Source organism: Anas platyrhynchos, chromosome 5 (genome assembly GCF_047663525.1).
Source record: "Anas platyrhynchos isolate ZD024472 breed Pekin duck chromosome 5, IASCAAS_PekinDuck_T2T, whole genome shotgun sequence".
Classification (NCBI taxonomy): Eukaryota; Metazoa; Chordata; class Aves; order Anseriformes; family Anatidae; genus Anas; species Anas platyrhynchos.
Window position 1 is genome coordinate 7,896,443 of NC_092591.1, and position 13,746 is coordinate 7,910,188.

A 13,746-nucleotide genomic window follows, 5' to 3' on the forward strand; every position below is an offset into this window, starting at 1 on the left:
TGCTTATTATTTTTATTTAATTCCATCTTCTACCTGAGTTCATAACAGCTGCAGCAACAGGGTGAAGTTCCAGTTACCATCTGCTTCATCTGCTCCTGCATTTTGCCCATTCACCTGATAAGTGACAGTGTTGAAAACTGAGATGAGTAAAAATCAAATAATCACGGGAATGAAAAAATACATGAAACCCATAGCACTGCTATGGTTCAGTTATCACCAAAATTCTTCACACTAAGCATTTAAGTGAATCTGAGAGATTAATCAAATGACATTGACCTGTGAGTATGAAGTATTGGTCTTTCTTGTGTTTACAGGATACCATTTTCCTTGTTTAAGACATCATCATTTCTTCAGCTCTATAGTTACTGCCAATAATTACAGTATGTTTAATGCCATTCATAGCTGTTCTACATAAAATTCTCTGCTTTCATTTATTAACCGCCCCTAACATACAGTATTATTTTATTATCTTCAAACAAGACCAAGCAGATTTAGTCTTTAAGTGTACTAGAAGATAACATTAGAATTCAAAATAATTTTGGCAAGGTGCAGATATGATCTAAAAACATAAGGTGTTATTTAATAGGAACAAGTGCAAGTTGGAATCGTTAACTGTGTAAGTAAAGGAACAGCTGCTTAATTTCCACTGAAAAGATTTTGTGTGTTATTTTGGATCAAATTCCAACAATGACTCTGCAATGTTATGCTGCTGCAAGTAGAGGTGAAAATTTTGATGTAGCAGAATCTGCTCCTTCAGAACTACTAGGGTGTGAGCTACTGATGTGTCCAGTTTTAAAAAAAAGAAAGAAAGATACAGGTCATATGCAGAGAATCCAAGAGAAAGCAGTGTGAATGTCTAGAAAACGTTGCCTTTGAGGATAGATCAACAGATTTTAGGTCATCTTACAGAAGAGATGGCATAGGGGAAATATGAAATACGTGGATATAAAATATGAATATAAAAGCTGCTGGCAAAGAAAAATAGAATAATGTTTTCTCATATCCACAATTGATAGGAATAGAAAAATAATTGGCTTAAATTGCAAGAAAGGAGACTTTGGTTAGGCACGAGTAGACTAAGTGACCTGCAGAGGTCTTTTCCTGATATGATTCTACGATTTAAAGCAAACTAGCTGCTTTAAAGTCCCCTATTTGTTGCTCGCAGTAGGGCTGGCACTGTCTGTTAGAAACGGAGGTTGCAGTTATAAAAAGTAGTCAAGAAAGGAATGCCTAAGGTGCACAGCACACCAGTTTATCTACTTAGCATTAGTGATACTAACCTCAGCTTTTAATCATGCCTCAGAAACTGTCAGAAGTATATGTAAATAAGATGCTCTAAAACCACTTAATTACAAAATCCTTATTCCTGGAAACATCAGGAGTTAGTTTAATCAGTGTTACCAACGTTCTTGATTTTATTGAGTCTAATCCATCTGATGCAGTCTGGTTTTAGTTGTGAAATGGTGTAATCAGATATTTTATTTCTTAAATTATGAAATAAAACCAAACCAAAACAACAACAACAACAAAAAAACAAACCTCTAAAAATTACATGGAAAATCCTTAAAGTGTAATCAGAGCATATGCTAAAGATTAAAAAGCCAGAGGTGAATAAAGTCACGTGTTTTTTAAGCTCATAATTTTAAACAAGTTTATAATTTTAGGAGATCTGACTCATGATTTTTGAACTTCTGGTTTGGCAATACTAAATTACTGCACCCTATGTTCTGCTATTCTGAGTATTTCCATATTACTGATCATGCATTTGTGTAATTTGCAGAAAACGTGTTATACTGACTTGCAGTTTCTTTTCTTTCTTTTTTTTTTTCCCCCACACACAAAAACTAGCATTTATTTAAGAAAAACACCTGTAATAGGACTGTCTTTCAAAACAAGTAGTGTCTGCTTGCAAAAAGTGGAAGTATCTGAAGACAAAATAACACCAAAAAAAAAAAAGTTAGAAAAATAACATAAAAAGTTACAAAGTTAAAATTGCAGTTTTTAACACAGCAGCAACTTGTCAGAAGAATCTGTTGCCATTTCAACCACTTCTTGTCTGAATTCCAATTCCTGTGTATATATTCACAAATAGGAATGAGATGAAGAGTTTCAGCAATGGAAGGGTAGTTAGATAAAGTGTTATTTGTTCTTGGAACAACTGTTGCTTAGATTTTTCTGAACTGGGTGTTGTAAAAGAATTCATTTACCCTCACCGATACAATCTGATTTATGCTATTTTTTTGGACAGCTTTGATAAGGAAATGGCTACTAATCTCCAGAATTTAAGGTCTAAGATCTTCTTATCATCAGATGACCTGAACTCCTGTATATGACAGGCCATTACATTTTATCATCTCAATGAACCAAGCAGCTGATATCTGATTAAACTGTAACTAGTGTTCACTCCTATTTCTATACTACATTGCTTTATGACATACGTTGGAAAAAGAAATAATCATACTTTTATCAAGATAAAGATATGGGCTGAGTGCTCAGTTCTGCTCCAGATACTGAGCTCTTGCTTCATTGAAGAAATCTAAATATCATCTACAGTTCTGGCTGGGTGGTGTAATGGAGAATAGCCTACAGCGTATTGCATTACTGCCAAACAGGAGCCATGGGATCGATCCTAAACACAAATAAATGTATCAGAAAGAGCCCCACGTGCTTCCAGAGGTGCCAACCGGCTGCTCTGGAAGTATTAAAATATGTTTTACAGGTTCAGGATGAGGGAATCCCAGCAAATGTTTTCTTTAAAGGGAAAATCAGACTTGTGCTAAAGTCCTCAGCATAAAGTGTGCTCTCTAATTTCTGAACCAGTCTGTTTGGCTCACCTGTAACATGACTGCATATGAAGCAACATAAAAGAAAATCATGTGGCTCTTCCCATATGAGAGGATGACTGTAGAGATGAGTTGGTGCACAAATTGTGCTGCAAGTCTTAAGAGAACTGCTGACAAAAAGCAGGCGTGTAATAGCTCTGCTGAGAAGAGAGAATAAGTCTAATGAGGCTTTAGAGGTTGTTCCCTCGAGTTAGACTGGACTTTCTCTAAGGACATCTGTAGGAGATGAGAGATGACGGCAAGAAAATCATGTCAATTTTTGATTGGGAACAAAAGTTTAAAAAGAAGCTCAGACCTATGTGTATTGATGTATGAGAAGAAAACAGCATCTGTGTGCTCAGCTGGAAAAGAAATTCTTCTGCAGCAGGCTAAATGAAATATTTGGTAGCCTGAGTCTACAGGCCTTTTGATTTTTCCTGACATTGTCCCTGATTGTCCATAATTTACACCATTAGCATTAAAGTGGTATGCTTATGCATTCCTCCCAGCTATTTTCTCCAAATTCATGATAGCAAAACTACAATTAAAAAAATTTAAATAAATGAGGGAGTACTATTAGGGTAAGCAGTAATCCCAATCAGTGCAAACAGCTCTTTAGCGGGTTATCAGCGCATCTGGATAGCTGCACAACTACACCAGGGCCATCATATTAGTTATTAGGCCAAGGCAACCATCACCCCAAACAAGTTTTGTCTGGAGCAGCTGTGCATATTCTGTGCCTGGGCTGATGAAACTCACAGCTGAAAGCTTTGGGCCAAATTCATGAAATCTCCTTTCTGAAGCTGATAGAACCTGTTTGATTACACCTACATCTGAATGAGATATCAAATTAATTTTGATATAAAGACATTATTATCTGCTTATTGTGCTAATCAAGATTTCTGCGTCATTTCCTGGACCATTTGCTCTTTCCTTCTCTTTCTACAGAGGCAGGAATACTCTTTTTATTCTTAAATATCAGTGTCTGAGTTTACATTGCATCTACCAAAACTGGGTCCTCGTGCATTCTCATGCACGTTCCACAATCCTCACAAGGACACAAATAACAAACGGCCTCTATTTTTCACCTGGAGCTGAATCTGTCAGCCAACTCTCTTTGTATCTCTCCAGCATTTCTCTCTGCTCCACATGATACCATCAACTGCATGAAGGAGCAGGGAAGTACAGGAAGAGATAGTTCAGTGATGAATCAGTCACTGGTCTGACTACAAGAGCCACCGACACCCTTCCCATCACAGAAACCAGCACACGGGAGGCAGAGAACCTCCTGCTGGAGGTACGGGGGCTGACACCTTCCATTTTCCATTCCCTTCTGGATTTCTCCGAGGTCGGAACCGCTGTGTTAAAAAGGATTGGGATGTGTGGAATAGTTACCTAAGCATGTTCATTATTTACCATCAGAAAGGGAAGCCCTTCTGTCCCCAGACTACATACATGCCTGCTACGTAAGAGGCAGAATTCTCATGTCGTGTAAAAAATGCTTTCAAAAACAAACTAATTGAACCAAGGATGTTTCTGAGAGGGTGTAATAACTGCACAAGCACAAGCCATGCTGGCAAAAGCTGTAACATTTTCTACGAGGGCTGCTATAACATAATGCTGAAGGCTGGGGACAACATTCACGACAGATGATTTAAACATACACTGTGTTTAATCCTTCCTTCACGTAACACAAAACTCTGCGTGTAGCAGACTTTCGGCTGCTCTTTTGAAGCAGCAATCCACAACTCGCGCACGGGAAGAGCGATCTCAGCGCGGCATTTTGCTCTCCTGACTATAATTGGAATATCTTGAAGTGTTTGTCTCAAACTCAGGAGGAATAACTCGGAGCCACCACGGCAGATTTTCACGTTTAATGCCTTCTCATCAAAGCCCTCGCCTCACTGCGAGTTAACAGCCCCCCCCCCTCCAACCCCCCCAAGCCTTTGCTAAATGTAGGCGTGACGGCATTTTAACATTAGCACAACAGACAAAAATTTGGAGGCGTTTCAAGAATGGCCAGCAGGCAGCAACAGGGCTCCCCTCCAGCCGCCCACGCTGCTCCTTTTTTTTTTTTTTCCAGAGGGGACAGCGAGGAGGTGGCAGCGCCCCGCGGGCAGGGCTGCTCGGGGCGGCGGGCAGCTCGGCCGTCTGTCAGCTCGCCAAATTCAGCCGAAATAAGGCTAAAAATCGCCTAAAAATCGGGACGGCCGCTCTGCCATAGAGGGAACGAGCCGAGCGCTGAGGAGAATTCACCTCAGCAGCGGCCAAGAGGCGGGGGGGGGGGGGGGTGTATGGGGGGGGCGCCTCAGCTCGCTGACGAGACGGGGGCGGGCTGGCGGCGTGAGGGGAGACGGGGGGGTGAGGGGGGCAAAACTGCCGCCTTGCGACCAAATAAGGGTAAATTCGCCACCAGGCGGCCGCTGGGAGGTGACACGCGGCGTTTGACGGAACTTTCAGGAATTATAAGCGCTGTGGGGGGGCCGCTGCCCCGTTGCCCCCCCCCCCTCCTCCTCCCACCCCTGGCGCCCCTCAGGGGCTCGGGGTGACTCTGAGGGGGGGGGGCGCGTGCCCAGCCCCTTGGCAGCGCGGCGCGAGTTGCGTAGCGACCACGCCCCGCCCCCCGGCCCTCCTGCCCGCTTCCCATTGGACAGCGCTGACGTCAATCCCCCGGCCCTTGCGCCCAGCGTCCAGTGGAACTTTCTAGCAGAGTTTCGGGCGCGGGGGGGGGCGGGGCCAGCGGGGAGCGCGCGCTGTGATTGGCCCGCGGCCGTGGCGCACGCTGCCAAGCGAGAGGGATCGAGAAACAACAGGAAGAAGGCCGCCGGCCGCCCCGAGGGGCGTGGCTAGAGGAGGGGCGGAGCGCTGCTGATTGGCTAGGAGGCAGGGGGCGGGCGCTGCTCGTGGAGACGCGGCGGTGATTGGTCGGTCGCGGCAGGCAGGCTTCTGGATTGGTCCGCGGCGTTCTGGCAGGTTCCAGAAGGAGGCTGAGCGGGCTATAAAAGGGGCGCGGGCGGCGCGGTAACGGCAGAACGCGCCGCGGCAGGCAGCGGGAGCGGGTGGCGGGGACGTGACCGGGAGCCAACGAGCAGCTGATCGCAGAAAGCCGCCGTCATGTCTGGCAAAGGGCCGGCGATCGGCATCGACCTGGGCACCACGTACTCGTGTGTGGGCGTCTTCCAGCATGGCAAAGTGGAGATCATCGCCAACGACCAGGGCAACCGCACCACGCCCAGCTACGTGGCCTTCACCGATACCGAGCGGCTCATCGGCGACGCCGCCAAGAACCAGGTGGCGATGAACCCCACCAACACCATCTTTGATGCCAAGCGCCTCATCGGCCGCAAGTACGATGACCCCACCGTGCAGTCGGACATGAAGCACTGGCCCTTCCGCGTGGTGAACGAGGGTGGCAAGCCCAAGGTGCAGGTGGAGTACAAGGGCGAGATGAAGACCTTCTTCCCCGAGGAGATCAGCTCCATGGTGCTTACCAAGATGAAGGAGATTGCTGAGGCCTATCTGGGGCGCAAGGTGCAGAACGCTGTCATCACGGTGCCTGCTTACTTCAATGACTCCCAGCGCCAGGCCACCAAAGATGCTGGCACCATCACCGGCCTGAACGTGATGCGTATTATCAACGAGCCCACAGCAGCTGCGATAGCCTACGGCTTGGACAAGAAAGGTACTCAGGCTGGCGAGAAGAACGTGCTCATCTTTGACTTGGGAGGGGGCACTTTTGATGTTTCCATCCTTACCATTGAGGATGGCATCTTTGAGGTGAAGTCCACAGCTGGGGACACCCACCTGGGGGGGGAGGACTTTGACAACCGCATGGTGAACCACTTTGTGGAAGAATTCAAGCGTAAGCACAAGCGTGACATTGCTGGCAATAAGCGTGCGGTGAGGCGACTGCGTACGGCTTGCGAGAGGGCGAAGCGCACTCTCAGCTCTTCCACGCAAGCTAGCATTGAGATCGACTCCCTGTACGAGGGCATTGACTTCTACACTTCCATTACTCGTGCCCGCTTTGAGGAGCTCAATGCCGACCTCTTCCGTGGCACCCTGGAGCCTGTAGAAAAGGCCCTGCGTGATGCCAAGCTAGACAAGGGCCAGATCCAGGAGATCGTGCTGGTTGGAGGTTCCACCCGTATCCCCAAGATCCAGAAACTACTACAGGACTTCTTCAATGGCAAAGAGCTCAACAAGAGCATCAATCCTGATGAGGCTGTTGCTTACGGTGCGGCCGTGCAAGCGGCTATCCTCATGGGAGACAAGTCCGAGAACGTGCAGGATCTGCTCCTGCTGGATGTCACCCCCCTGTCCCTGGGCATCGAGACAGCCGGCGGGGTGATGACCGCCCTCATCAAGCGTAACACCACCATTCCCACCAAACAAACGCAGACCTTCACCACCTACTCAGACAACCAGAGCAGTGTCCTGGTCCAGGTGTACGAGGGTGAGAGGGCCATGACCAAGGACAACAACTTGCTGGGCAAGTTTGATCTGACAGGCATCCCCCCAGCGCCCCGTGGGGTCCCCCAGATCGAGGTTACTTTCGACATAGATGCCAATGGTATCCTGAACGTCAGTGCGGTAGACAAGAGCACGGGTAAGGAGAACAAGATAACCATCACCAACGACAAGGGTCGCCTCAGCAAGGATGACATTGACCGTATGGTGCAAGAAGCAGAGAAATACAAAGCAGAGGATGAAGCCAACAGAGATCGGGTGGGAGCCAAGAACTCGCTCGAGTCCTACACTTACAACATGAAGCAGACGGTGGAGGATGATAAACTGAAGGGAAAGATCAGTGACCAGGACAAGCAGAAAGTGCTCGACAAGTGCCGGGAGGTGATCTCTTGGCTCGATCGCAACCAGATGGCTGAGAAAGAAGAGTACGAGCACAAGCAGAAAGAGCTGGAGAAACTCTGCAACCCGATCGTCACAAAATTGTACCAGGGAGCTGGAGGAGCTGGGGCAGGTGGATCCGGTGGCCCGACCATCGAAGAAGTAGATTAAAAGGACTGAGCACAGACTGGTTTATGGACAGTCACTCCATTCTTTGCTTTATATTTTTCTAACGTTTAAGAAAAACGTCATTGCCAATAACAGAGTTTATTCTGTTGGGTGTGTATAAAGGCAGATCTATCAGCTTGGTTTTGATAAAAGGGAAGGCACGTCCTGCTTTATAAGGTTAGTAATAGAGAAGTTTTGTTAATTCAGATACAGCTACTTGTATTCTGGATGTTTGTCTCTGTTTAAGTGTCTCTTCTAAAGTAACCACGCAACTGTTGCAGTTGACAAGTTTCAAGTTATGCATGGGGAAAAAAAAAAACTTTATGGAAGATGAGAAATGCCGAACTTCTGGAAATTTTGGTAATAAATAAAATGTATTTAAAGCATAAATCTAGCTTCCTTCATTTTGTGGGTGGGGGGCGGTGGGGTGGGTGGGTGCCCCCAACCCCCTGAGCGGGGCTGGGGTGGTGACGGGGAGCCCCGGGGGTGCCTTTCCTCACAGGCACAGAGCTCCTGGGCGGGCTCGTCCCCTCCCTGGGGAGCTGAGCTTGCTTCAGGCTGGCGGGGGGGCTTGGGCTGGACTCCCCCCAGCTGTGGGGTGTGGGGCACAGGGCCCTTTATCGTGCAAGTGCCCCCGAAAGGAGCGGCATGGGAATGAGCACAATTAGACAGATCTGCTCTGGGGATAGCTGAGCTTGGCAGTGTATGGCTGGCTATACAGCCTGCTGAGTTATTCCTGGGTTGCTTGCGTGCACGCTGAGCTTCTATTTTATTTTTTTGTACTGAAAGTGTTTTTCCTCTAAGTTGATCGAAAGTACGGCTGCCAAGGATCCTGAGCACGGTAAATGCTGAATAATGAGTCCGGCTGCCGAAGCCGATAGAATAGGCAAATCCTGTAGTAGTTAAACTCGCCCGGCTCTCCTCCAAACAGCCTCTGGAGCTCTTGCTCTGTTTCAGAAAGCAAAACAGCAGTGTTTGGAGTCAGAGGAGCCGAGAGCTAATCAGCTGTAGTGGAAGGGCCTGATGACACGCACATTTCGGGCTGCCTTGTCCTTTAAGGGAAAAAACTGCTCGGCAGCGGGCAGTTGCAGGAAATCAGCAGGCTCAGGCTCGCTCTTGTTTGGGTGAGCGGGGCAGGCGCTGCGCCCACTGCAGCTCCAGCAGCTTTCCGGGCTTGAATCCCCTGAGCTTGTAGGTGGTGGAGAAAACACCTCTGTGGGATGTTTTGTTGGAAGAGGGCAGGCTAAAATAAACTCGCGTGGTGTTTAATACTGGTGGAGATGTAAAAGGCTGGTTTACAAGGTGGATTTCTCTCGGCTGGCTTGCCAAGCGCAGGCTGCTGGTTGCTGCGCACTATCGCGTGGCTGCAGAGAGGGGTTACAGTCGCTACTGGAATGCCAGCCTTGTAAAAAGCTTGTTTGATCAGCTGTTGGCTTAAATTACTCAAAACCACTTAAAGTTTATTGAACGGTTCATATGTAAATGGTAGTACAATCACAGTAGGACTCGAAAAGTCAATTACTGCAACTTAAGCACCTGCTGACTGCTTAAGCAAAATCTGGGAAGGCTGTAATCAGGCGGGGTGTTTCTGATGTTTAGGTACGCAGCATTTTCCTGGCAATCAACCCCTGGATGTCCAGACTGTAGCAAATACAAAACCCCGAGAATGTAGAAGCCACCGTGGCTTTTTGATTATTTTTTCCCAGGAGCTAATAGAGAAATACATTTATGAATAGCAATAGGTCGTCTGCAAGAAGCAAGTTGTTACCGTGAACTGTAATATTTCATCAGATGCCTGCTTCCTAACTGCTACGGGGCGCCGATAAGGGTCAGGTAGCACCCATGGTCGCTGTAAATTAAGGTTAACTATTTTTTCTGTTGGCTGACTTGTAATTGTCCTCGCCACGTAGTTTCCTTTGCTCTCCAGCTCTCGGTGTGCGTTCTTCAGTGTCGCTCCCCGGTTATTAAATACAATTTCTTGTTGTTTTTCCCAAGCGTCTATTTAAGTGTATCGCAGAGCTCATTTGGCTAAATGCAGGCAGCAGGTTGTTTGTCACCTGTCCTTTCGCTCACCTCGGTCACTGCTGCTCTGTGCTGGTGGCTGCATTTTGGTGCGGGGACAGGGACCAGGGGAGCAAGGCACCTCTGCAGACACTGGGAGTTAAAGCACCCAAGCAGCCAAGGACATGCACAGGCTAAAGCTGGAGTAATTCTGGAGTAATTGTGGGCTTTTTTTTTTCTTTTTTTTTTTTTTTCTGAGAAAGGGATACTTTTTAACCCAGACAGATTGTGGGGCACATTTTAAGGATGAGGAACTTCTGCTTGCATGCACAACTGGAAAGATTGGAAGTCTCAAGGCACAAAGTAACCTTTCAAAAATGTAAACAGCTCCCCAAAATGCAAGAGGCAGAAAACTTGAAGAGCTCAGAGCCGAATTCCTCGCATTGGTCTACTTGGTTTATAAAACAAAGAATAACTTTGGGTTGGTTTTCAGTGTATTGAACTTACTGCAGAGATAAACTTTTCCTGCTGAAGTTGGTGGTGACTCCCCACTGACTCCAGTGGGTATATTTTTTCCACCTGGTTTCTTAAAGAAGCAAAGTAGGTGTGAGAGGGGGAAATGCTTCTCCTCGTTCGCAGATGGGACAATTTGATCTGTACAGGTAGTTCTGTGGAGTAGTTGCGCATTTGAAATGAGTTTGCCAACGCCAGGAAAATAATCTGGTCTAAAATCTGCAGTTTCATTGCTTCCACACTCAGCGTGCCTCATCCTCGGCACTGTCCTGACTCGCAGGGAAAGCCTCCTCCTTTTGCCAGAACTGTGGCTTTGCCTTTCTGAATTTTGCTTATTCTTAAATAGGGCTGTGCAAAGACCAAGCCCATGGGAAGGTTATAAAGTGGCTATAACTTCGTAGCACTTTGTGTAACTACAGCATTAACTTCTGATGGCTCCTTGTATTTGCTGATCAGGTTTATATGAATGGCTTTATTTTATATAGAGGAACACCCGTAGCCTTAATACTGGAGAATTTAATCACCCAAATTAAAATCCCTAAGCGCTTTAGTGCTTCCCTGGCCGTGCAGCCAGGTGTGGAGCAATGTGAAGCAATCCCTCCGTGTGCCGTGCAGGGAACCCTGCGATGCCCCACCCTCGCTCTGCAGGGGAATGGGAAGAGCCAAAACAGCCGAAGCAAAACCAAAATAATAATAATAATAAAATACTGAACTAATGCCATGCAAGAGAGCTGCGAGGGAGCTGAGGACACCTGAGACAACCTGTTTGGGAGCAGGGAAGCTGGGACGTGCTGGGGCTGGCTGCGTCCCCCCAGCCGGGCTGGTGACTCAGCCCCATGCCTCTGTAGCATCTGTTTGAAGTTCTGAAGCACAGAGGGCTTAGCAGACAGGCTGCAGCCCTGCTCATCCCTTGTGATAGCATCTTAAAGACCAGAGTGAATATACCCCAGCAGCCGGCCTTTTATCTTGCGGGAGACACGGCGGAGAGCCCCGCAGGCTGGGCAGCTTTGCTCTCGGCAGCTGCCTGTCATTTGTTTGAGAGGTTCTCCTTCAAGGTCTGGGGCACCGTGGGGCACAGCCGAGGGGTGACAGCTCTGAAGATGTGACATTCCAGGACTGCATTGCTAATCTCATCCTCCACGTTGCCAGCTGCTCCCCCAGGTACATAGGAGGGACAGCGAGAGAAGGCAAACGTGCTCAGGGAATTCACATTTCCAGCCTCGGCATTTTTCTGCATGTATGTGCAAGGTATGACATTAAAAAACCTGCACTTACTCTCAGCCTGCATACTTAGCATTAAAGTGCCTTTTTTTTTCTTTTTTTTTTTTCAGTCTTGCCAAAGCATTGCAACATAACAGCATTTCAAGCTCTAATGATTTAAAAGGTGTTCCAAATGTCTCCTTCTTTACCCAGCCCTGCGCCTGGCATGAGGTTCTCCTACTTTGTCCCTTTGGAAAGTACACGGTGGTGTAATCTCTGCCTCCCTTAGGAAGCTGGTGCCTTGGTATATGGGAATCCTGTGATATTAACCCAGCAAAGCACGTGGATGCTCTTACAGCAGCAAAATTATGCTCTGTAGTTGTTCATCACAGGAAAGTTGCCACCCCTCCCTACCCCACAGCAAAACGAGTTATGCCAGTAAGGCTCCTCCAGCACACCCACGTGGGGCAGGTATCACATCTCTCCACCGCTCTCATCCACATATTTATGCAGGCAGCAGCCTTTAGCGTGGACCTGCCTCTCGAGTGGATTTTGCTTGTAGCAGTGCGGTGATTATACAGTTGGGCAGGCCAGCATTTCCAGATGCAGCAACATACTTCACCTCCACATATGAAGCAGCAGTATTTAAAACCCCTGATCCGCCCTTGCATGACCCATTTGCCTTTACTCTCTCCTGCACTGGTAGGGTGGAGACATAGAAAAGCTGGTTCCTCTGGTCATCCCAATAACAGCACCATTTTAGAGAGGGGAACCAGGACATTCTTGAAGTCTTTTTTTTATTATTATTATTTTTATTTATTTTTTTATTTTTTTATTTAAAGGAAAATCAAAGTTAATGCAGGAAATTTTTGTTCCTTTTTGATTGCTGAAGATACCCTCTCCCACTGCTCAGGAACCACTTTTTGTGTACAGAGGGTGCCAGCTCACTGCTCTGTCCTGGACAAAAAGGCATTAACTTATTTTTGCTCGTGCTAAGGCAGCAGTTAGCAGCACCACAGCTGTACCCTATCTGTTGGAACATGCTAAAATGCCACTGCTCTGTTTTGAATAGCAATAAGAACACTTCCAGAAGTGCTAATACTCTGTACCTCTGTATCTCAGACAAAAAAAAAAAAGCACATGGGTTTACTGGTCTTGGTTGCTTTGCTTTAAACTGGCTAGCATCATGAAATATTTGTTAAATATCAGTCCCTGTAAGAGCTCTTGCAAGGCTGAGCTGACAGTTTAGCAATCACATATCATAGCTGGAAGCAGCATTTCTTTCCGCTAAGCTGTATCCAAAAATGTAGACATATTTCTCATATTTCTTTCAAAACCATGTTTATTTCTCATTTGGCAAACTCCTTGTTTTCCTACAGATCTCATTCACAGCATGTTTGCAAGTGTACTAAGACAGCCTGCTTAAAGACAACCGATGCTAGCAAGTCCTTAGTCCTGTCCCCAGCTCTACATGTGGAAGAGAAGTAAACTAAAAATTATAAATTAAATAAAAATTCTCAGTAATAAACTAAAAATATTGTGCTCTATAATAATTATTTCAAGATTCACAGTATTGAATAGAGAAGATCTTGTCTGTAGCTAGACTATATTAAATTTTCACTATATTTTCCTCCTTGTATAGCAGTGAGATGGTTATTATGCTCTGGAGAAGAAATAGAAAGTGGGCTATTGACGATTTTGTTAAGCTCCGTAGATTTCTGAGCACCTCAGAATGCTGGATCTAAATCAAATTTATGAAAATACCTGTTGGATATGAGGCACATTTAAATACTTCTTCCTTTCTGTAAGAGGCGTGTTCATAACAAAAGGTTGATTGTTAGGAGCACAAGGCAAATGTCTAGCTGCATGAAAATAGCTGACAAGTGCTAATGTTCAATAATCTCATCTGATAAAACCACGCGGAGGGAGTAATTGCAGGAGGATTTCATTAAAAGAATGTGCAGCTGGTTTTTCTGGCTTCCCAAGTGCAGGCTCTATTCCCATACGCCATGCTAGGCAGTCATTGTGGTCTGATTTCCCTCAGAACTTCATCCTGGCTCTGACAGCTAGTTCTTACTCTGACCATCAGCAGGGTTGTGTCCATGGATGTGGTTGCTGCCAGACACGGGAGGCAGCTGGGCCACAGGGCTGGGAACCTGGGGCAGGGCTGGCAGTGGTGTAGCAGGACGTTAGG

General features: G+C 46.6%; 1 protein-coding gene across 1 annotated transcript; it reads left to right on the forward strand.

The window, feature by feature from the left end:
* Positions 1 to 5,660: 5,660 nt before the first annotated feature.
* Positions 5,661 to 8,158, forward strand: HSPA2 (heat shock protein family A (Hsp70) member 2; the record flags this gene model as incomplete). Its single annotated transcript, NM_001310775.1, is given in 1 exon segment — positions 5,661 to 8,158. A coding segment is annotated over 1 exon segment (1,905 nt). The 5' UTR covers positions 5,661 to 5,936.
* Positions 8,159 to 13,746: the final 5,588 nt, after the last annotated feature.